Source organism: Lipotes vexillifer, unplaced genomic scaffold (genome assembly GCF_000442215.2).
Source record: "Lipotes vexillifer unplaced genomic scaffold, Lipotes_vexillifer_v1.1 scaffold27, whole genome shotgun sequence".
NCBI classification, from domain to species: Eukaryota; Metazoa; Chordata; class Mammalia; order Artiodactyla; family Lipotidae; genus Lipotes; species Lipotes vexillifer.
Genome location: NW_006787756.1, coordinates 51126 through 60034, shown reverse-complemented (window position 1 = coordinate 60034; position 8909 = coordinate 51126). Strand labels below are relative to the sequence as shown.

Below are 8909 nucleotides of genomic sequence, written 5' to 3'. Positions count from 1 at the left end.
CGGGGCCGCCGCGTCGCCCCCTCGGCCGTCACGCACGCCGCCCTCCCGCCGCCGCCCCCTCCCGCCGGCCGCGCCGCGCAGTTCCTGGTTCCCGCGAAGGGTTACGTGGCAGCCGGCGAGGGGCTGGCGGTCGGCGGGGGCGGCCCCTGAACGCCGAGCTGGCTGCGGGCGGTGGGCGGGCTGGGCAATGGCCGGCGCGCCCGGCTGGCCAGGCCGCGGGGGCCGGAGAGCGCACGGGGGCGGGGGCTGCGGCGGCACCGAGTCTGGGGTGAAACTGACGGAACCCCGCGTCAGCTGCCCACTGGAAGGGCGGTGGCCGCGGGGCAGCGAGTGATCTCCGCGGGATCGGAGCTCCGAGTCGCACCCATCCGATTGTTTTAACTCCTGTCTCCCAAGCTGGTATTGTTACCAGTGATCGAACTTTTTGCCCCAGCGCTTGCTCTTCCTTAAGGAAACAAGGTTTGATACAGAAATCGGGGTTCTGAACAGCAGTGCCGAGGCGTCGGATAATTTTCTTTTTGTTTCTTGAAATAGGAGAGGATGGAAATGTCAGGAGTGTGTAAATTCTCATCCCACGTAACGAGTATTGTGATGACTTACTTAACAGCTGTTGAATGTGGGTAATAAACTTTGCAAGGTGAACGTGTAACATCCTACGGCTTCCTTTCCCTCGCTCCCCAGTACACACGCCCATTCCTTATCTTCTTTCCCTTTTTAATTTTTCTCTGTAGCTCCTGTGCCCCACCAAATACACTAGTTATTTTACTTATTTATTGTCCCCCCGCTCCTGGAATGTTACCTCAGTGAGGGCAGAAATTTTGGTTTTTTCCTAATCTATTTCCAAAGCCTAAATTTAGGAGATGCTTACAGAATATTTGCTTAATGAGTGACATTAAGAATTCTTGAGAAAAGCTGGTGTAATGAGACTGCCAGTGACCGAAAGTTGAATAAATAGTTTAAATGGAGCCCATGTGGGTTTTTAAAATGTTATGATTAGGTAACTTAATATTTTAATAGTTTTTTGCTTCTCTTCAAATGGGCTTTTCTGGATCTAGATACAGATTTTTTGATTCTTGATAGTGTCATTTACGTCCACCTAGTCCACTGCTAAGGAGGTAGTAGGTATCCTGAAAGGGAGGGTAGAAGGGAACTAACATAAGTCACATCGTTCGATTTAGGCTGGGCCTGTGCTACTTACCTACTGAATGACCCAAGGCTAAGCCTCAGTTTTTCTGTTCTGTATAAGGAAATAACATCACCTGTGCTGTTCTCACAGCCATTGTTTGCAGAGATCAGATGATATGGTGAGAAGGCATCTCATGGTTCATACAGGACTACATAAATGTATATGATATTAGAAGTGCAATGCTAAACATTTGTACTCTCTTTTTTTTTTTTTTTTTTCCTTCGGTACATGGGCCTCTCACTGTTGTGGCCTCTCCCGCTGCAGAGCACAGGCTCTGGACGCGCAGGCTCAGCGGCCATGGCTCACGGGCCCAGCCGCTCCGCGGCATGTGGGATCTTCCCGGACCGGGGCACGAACCCGTGTCCCCTGCATCGGCAGGCAGACTCTCAACCACTGTGCCACCAGGGAAGCCCTGTACTCTCTTTCTGAATTTTATACTTGCATATACTTTCTGCTTTGGTGTTAGAAGTAATACTTTTGTGTGTACAATATACTGAACAGTTCCGTAAAGCTTGCCATAACCCGTCTCCACGTGGTAAGAATCCCTGTTTTTAAAGATATAATTTAGGAGTAATATTACCTGCAAGGTGTATTTGCAATGCGTTGAATGAAATGGAATATAAATCAGAAGTGCTGACACTTAGAAATGTTATAACATTGCTTTTGTGTAAAATATTTCATGTTCTCTTACCACATTTCTAGAGAAGTTCACCACCTATACCTTACCTCACATGTCAGTGATTTTTTAACAGTGAGTGGATTTTCACCTTTACATCCGTAAAATTTATCAATTTAAATAGACACGGCAAAGATCTAAATAGAAGTTTTTAAAGTCAGTTCAGAAAAGAATGTTGAAGTAGTAGACAGAAGGAAGTTGTGCAGGTTGTACTACATTTTTCTTACCATATGTTAAAGTTTTAGGAGTTGAAAGCATGTTATCTACCTATGGGAAAAAAATTCACTGGATTAGTTTTGCTACCTGACTTTTAAAGTAATTGCTGTGGGACTTGCCTGGTGACGCAGTGGTTAAGAATCTGCCTGCCAGTGCAGGAGACACGGGTTCAAGCCCTGGTCCAGGAAGATCCCCCAGGTCGCAGAGCAACTGAGCCCACGTGCCACAACTACTGAAGCCAACGCGCCTAGAGCCCGTGCTCTGCAACACAAGAGAAGCCACTGCAATGAGGAGCCTGCGTGCAGCAACGAAGACCCAACACAGCCAATAATTTTTAAAAATTAATTATTTTTTTAAAAATAATAAAGTAATTGCTGAATCTCAACGTTAACGTACTTATAGAATGACAGTATTTGTGCTAGAATAATAGAGAAGTTAACGTTTTTGCAACAGAACTGTCCAGCCTTTTGTGTAAAGGAAAGGCTTTCCGACATTGAGGAAATGTCGGAGGATTTATGGTGAAATTGACAAAGCAATAACATACTGTATTACTAGCCAAAATGAAGAATCAATATAGACGCTGAAGCTAAAGGGAGTTAGGGCTCTACTGCTTGCTAACTGGGTGGCCTAGGGCATGTCATATAACTTCTTAGAACTTGTTTCTTTTTCTGTAAAATAGGGCTCATTACTCTGAGAATTAAACTAAGTTTTATAATGGCTAGTTCAAAGTATGGCTTACAGGAGGCATACCATAAATGGTAGCTCATTATTCCTTAGGTATTTATCAAAGTCGAAAAACAGAAGACAACATTTTTTTTTAAATTTATTTATCTTTGGCTGCGTTGGGTTTTCGTTTCTGTGTGAGGGCTTTCTCCAGTTGCGGCGAGCGGGAGCCACTCTTCATCGCGGTGCGCGGGCCTCTCACTATCGCGGCCTCTCTTGTTGCGGAAAACAGGCTCCAGACGCGCAGGCTCAGTAATTGTGGCTCACAGGCCTAGTTGCTCCGCGGCATGTGGAATCTTCCCAGACCAGGGCTCGAACCCTTGTCCCCTGCATTGGCAGGCAGACTCTCAACCACTGCGCCACCAGGGAAGCCCGAAGACAGCATTTTTATGTGAGAAAATGTTCTAACAGTTAGCATCTAAAGAGATTATATATACTGATAAGGTTGATAAAGCAATAGTTTGTTTGGGAGATATGGAAGAGTTTAATTTCCAGGGAAGTTTGTGTTATCAAAAATTGCTGTGAATTTTGAAATCATGCTTTTAGTACAGACAGTTTCTGTCCACATACTGCACATCATGGTCTATAATGAATGACTTCATGTTGGAGTTAGGAAATTTAACAGTTGAAAGATGTAAAGATACTTAGGAAGCTTTCTGAAAGGGAGGATATAGAAGAGGAGTTAGGGGTTTCCACGAGGAATATTTTCTCCTGGGAGGGATTTACTTTTCAGAGACTCAGGAGTCCAGGTTGTTTGTGCCATGCCAGGTTTGGGGGACCTTTACAATTTCAACTCTGTAGAACAGTCTTGGGGGTTTGTTTTATTTTTAAGCATGGCTTATCTTAATTCCAACATTTTCTTTCCTCCTTTTTTTTTTAAGAACTTAATTTTATATAAGCTGGTGAGAATGTGGGATTTGATATTCAGAAATTGCCTTTATCTTTGAGACACCCAGTCAATGTAGTAGTCACACTTCCCTCTGACAAGTACAAAATAGTTAACATCTCTGTATGACAAGAAAAGATACCAAGCCCCAGCTGGTGACCACTAAAGAAATATTATGATATTCATGATACTCTATACAATGCAGAATTAAATAACTCATTAGAGTCGTGGTAACCTGTTTAAGATGTATCTGAATAAGTCTCATGTATTTCTTATAAATGGAGAGCAGTGCTTTAAATGTCCAAAACTGTCATAAACTCATTTTTACTTTTGAGTGCATTGTATATTTCTGTAGCATATTTTATTCCAAACTAATTTGTCTTACTATTGATGAACTGTAATATTAGTTTAACTAAAGCAGTGCTGGCTGTGGTATGAGGCTTAGGACCCCTAGAAATGGCTAAGAGCATGATTACTGGTTTAAGTTTTCTTCTTTTCAAAAAATTTTTCTATAAACATTTTTAGGGTGTGTAGTTTGTATTTTTCCTCTTATTATTCTGCTTACTGTCACATGCTAAGCTAGCTGGGAGCCAGATTTTAATTTTCTTTGGAAGCCTAGCATTAAAGGATAATCTAATTTTTGTTGCTTTGGGAATTTGATATTAAATTTATCTTTGAAGAATTTCACTTGTCATTTGAAAAAAAACTTAAAAAGTTTTTTTAGCTATGGTAGTGGTGACCTCATATTCTAAATTAGAAACAGGGATGTGGAGTGTGTGTGCGTTTATATATGAAATCTAAACAAAGATATTAAAACATAAAATTTAGTAATCAGTCAACTTTATTAAAAAGAATCACATGAAAGCAGTGTTACCCTGGAAATTCATGTCATTGTTCTGCTCTCACATATCCGTGTGAATGACCCAAAATGTAATACAGAAAAGCCTAACTTGCCTTTTCTAGGCAAGTGATCTTTATGTATCTACCCAGTGAAACAACTCACTGTGGTGGCCATAACCTGACTTTATCTCACAAGCCTGCCATATTTCCAGATCCTGAATTCCAGAATAGCAGAACTCAGCTGCATCCTGCATGTTGTTCATCTCCCCACGTCTGCTGCTCGTATGCCAGCTCTCCACCTAGTCCAGGCTTTTGTGGGGCCTGGTCCCCTTTCCTTTTCTCCAGTATATTAGCCCCTTGTTGCTTTGCTTTTCTTCCTGTAGACTTTAACTACTGTCCACACTCTCCCCAGGCCCTCAGCTCCCTTTCCCTCTTGGTCTTTCTCCCTACTTGGCCTGCACATATCCACCCGTGTGTCCAGCCTGCCATCTGCCTTTTCCGTGCCTCCCATTTGTGGATTGCTCAGTGTTGTCAGAGAAAGTCATGCACTCTTGCTGATAGATAATATTACAAGTCAAAGGTTTATGACCTCAGACAAAAGTAATACCCGGGGATCTTTTTACTTTTCCCTGGCCAGCTCCTTTGCCTAAAGGAACTATAAAAATACTCATCGTTTGAGTCCCCAACTATGCTTAACAGATGACATTGCTTTTCCCCCGCCACAGGGAATTTCTTCAGTTTCTTGCCTTTTTTTGAACTTATCTATTTCATCATTTTTACCTTCTGCCTGCCTGATCTAAGAGGAAAACTGCTCAAGATCAACCTTTAGCTCTATCCTTATATTTCATCCCTACCAGATCTTTCCATCCATTGTGCCCTTACATGTTAAATTCTCCCTGTTCCCTGATGCCTCTGCTGACTGCCCCCGCACCAGCTCCGTGCCTCCCATCACGAAATGACAGAAATCTTGACCTGGCATCTGTCGCTGGGAACCCCTCTGTTCCCCTTGTGCTCTGCACTCCGCTGTGAGGTGGCTTTTGCTTTCACTTCTTCATTGGAATCACCCAAGCTGCGACCACTGATGACTTCTTAAGTCGTCCGGTTCGTTGCACTCTTTTCCTGACACATCTCTATTGAAACTTTGACTTTATTTATTTTTTTTTTTTTTGCGGTACGCAGGCCTCTCACCTTTGTGGCCTCTCCCGTTGCGGAGCACAGGCTCTGGAAGCGCAGGCTCAGTGGCCATGGGTCACGGGCCCAGCCGCTCCGCGGCATGTGGGATCTTCCCGGACCGGGGCACGAACCCACGTCCCCTGCATCGGCAGGCGGACTCTCAACCACTGCGCCACCAGGGAAGCCCGAAACTTTGACTTTATTAACCACCCCTTTTTGAAATGTTTCCCCTTTGGCTTTTGGGGCATCTAGCTCTCTTCCTTCTCTCTCTGCCTCTCCTCTCTGATCATTTCTTCTTATTTTGCCACCAGCCTTTTTCTCTGCCCTCTCCGTGGTTCTGTTGGTGTCCTACTTCTCATCGAATCCTGTACACTCTCTGTAGAGGATTTACATACTTGCACAGCCTCGACTATGTACCATGTACTGTCTGTAAACAGAGACTTCCAAATCCTTAAGCCCGGGTCTCCCTGCAGAGCTCCAGGCGTGGGACTTACCTACCTGTTGGTCTTGCCACCTGCATATCTCATAGAAATCTAAGTTTATATAAAGTGCAATTTCTTCTTTCCCTCCGACCTGTGGTTCCTCCTGTATATTCCACGTTTTTATTAATAGTATTGCTTTTCACCCAGTTGTTGCAGCATCAGTACATAATTTGATTCTATCCTGCTAACCAAAGCTTATTCTGCCTCAAAAGTTCCGCCTCTACCCACTACTACTGCCTTCGTTCAGACCTTATTATTTTTCACAGGGTCTCTTGCAAAACTCGTACTTGACTTGCATCCTTACTCCAATTTATATTTTATCCAATATTTGTTCAGTAATATTGAACAATCGCCTAATAAGTGCCACATGCCATGCTGGGCTCTAAGCATATAGTGATGAGCAGAAACAGACGTGCTCCCAGCTCTTATGGAGACTACTGTCTGTCTAATGGGTGAGACAGCAGTGATTAACACAATCACGCCAAGAGTATATGTTTTGTAAGAAAGGAACACAGGTCTCTGAGGTAATCTAACAAAGGAAATGACCTATCCTAAGAGACGGGGAAGGCTTCCTTGAAAGGGTGTAGTTGACCTGAGATCTGAAGTGGAGAAGTTTTCCAGCAGTGTTTTAGATAACACTGCGGGTGCACGGAGCTATGGTGAGAGGAGTGCAGGAGGCAAAGGATGGGGCAGAAGTGGCCGGACAGGGGCTGGAGAAGCAGGGGCCAGACCGCAGAGTTTGTTCTTATCCTGGAGAGAATGGGAATCAGTGAAGGACCTTTGGGGTGCGGGTGGAGGGAGGATGGGTGTGGGGAGCGGAGTTAACATGACCAGGAGGGGATACTGATTGCGGGGTGGAGCATGGCCCCGAGGGGGCTTGAGAGGCCAGCACTGCACCCCAGTCAGCGATCTTTCTGAAAAGCATGAATAACTTCCCCCTCCCCAAAACTGTCTGGTCGGGCTAAAATAAAATCTAAACTACTAAGCTCAGCAAACTAGGTCCTTTCTAGCACTTGGTAACTTTTCTAGGCCTTTCTACCCCTTCCTGATGTGTGCCCGAGCCTGACCTCCTGTTTACCGCTCCTTGACCTTTGTGCTTCTGTATCTCCTACCTGTGCTGCCCTCTCGGTCCCACTGGGTGAGCCTAGGGAACTTCTCTTTTCCAGCAGGAGACGGCTTCTGCACCACATCCCCTGCGAAGCCTTTCCAGAGCATGCCTCATTCCTCACCCCAGGAGGAAAACAAAAACAAAAAAAATGCTTTGGTTGTTTATCCTCAGTTCACATTGGCATTGATTCTGTGGTATTATAGCAATTTGTTTACCTGTCCTCCAGACTGGACTGAGTTGCTAGTCATCAGGATTATACCATTCCTTTGTTATCCTTTCTTGTCTAGCACAGTGCCTGGTGCCTATAAATATTGCGTAAGCGTTCCATTTTTCTGTTCTGACCACTTTGCTTTTACTAGTAGTCAGGTCAGTTAAATATTTATCGACCATGCAACTATGCCAGGTGTGTGGGAGATTAACACACAACACCACAGGTCCTACCTTTGATCTACCTTTTGTCATGGTAACTGTGCTTCCTTTTCTTTCATTAATTTACATTTAAAATTTTTCTTGATGGAAATTTTGTGTTCATTGTACAGGTCTAGAGTAGAGAAACATTATTTGTCAAAACACTGTTTACTGGAACTGCAGTATCTCTTTTGAAATCTTAAAGTTAGGAGTGAATTACACAATCCCATCTAAACTGCAGACTACACTGGCGAATTATGTTAACTTTCAAGCTCAACTCCTTGGTGATCGGGAAGTCCAGTCGTGCCTGTCAGGACGCAGCTGGAACAAGGGTGCCCTTGGTTCTTAGATGTGGGGACAGAACTTGGAATGTTTCTCCCCCCCGATTTGCTATTTGGGAGGGGGTCACAAATTGACTTGATCTTTTTTTTCTTTCTAGATAACAGCAAAAGCTTCTATAATTTTTGTTACTCTTCAGTACAATGTTACCCTCCCTGCAACAGGTAGGTAGTTTTCTTTTGGGATTTTCTGGTTAAGTAGAAGAGTTCAGTAGGACAGACTTGGAAATCTCCATGAATACTAGGTTCTTCATTATTTTCACAGGTCTCATTCGTGATTAGACTGAATATTATTTTGATGATTTTGTAATGCAAAATCTGATGTTTGGGGTTGACTTCACCCTATATATTGTATGAAAATCAGTTTTTATGTGTTTAATGTTTATTGTGTATTTTTGTAAATGGGCTTAAAATTCCAATGAAGAACTTTTTTTTTTTTTTTTTGCCTTCTCTTCCCTCTGATCTTTCCATAAGACAATCCTAAGAATAGCTATTTTACATTTGTCTGAAGTGTCTTTGTTCAGTCAAGGTTTCTAAAGGCCCAATGTTCAGGTTCCGTTTTTCTGACTTGTATGGGTTCTATTTTGAACCCGTAATAACAGCCCTCTTAAGCCCATTTTATTTTTCACTTTTTGGTTGTGCTCTACCATCCTATTAGTTATTTGATTAGAGAGAATGTCAATAAGCATCTGGTAATAACATCCAAACTACACTTTCAGGTTTTATTTCAAAAAGTTTTTCTGAATGATGCTATGTGAAAATCAAGTTGTTATTGGAAGTTGATTGTAGTCGAATACAGTAATATAATTAACTAGCATGGGGTTTCCCTGGTGGCACAGTGGTTGAGAGTCCACCTGCCGATTCAGGGGACAC

At 43.4% G+C, this 8909-nt stretch overlaps 1 protein-coding gene across 2 annotated transcripts in view; it reads left to right on the top strand.

Moving 5' to 3' along the window:
* The window catches only part of TRAM1 (translocation associated membrane protein 1), a 31111-nt gene that overhangs the window by 376 nt on the left and 21826 nt on the right, over nucleotides 1–8909 (top strand). For both annotated transcript variants that reach the window (XM_007460778.1, XM_007460779.1), the window contains one exon: nucleotides 8138–8201. In XM_007460778.1, coding sequence (XP_007460840.1) covers nucleotides 8138–8201 — 64 coding nt within the window. The remainder of the gene's footprint in view (nucleotides 1–8137; nucleotides 8202–8909) is intronic.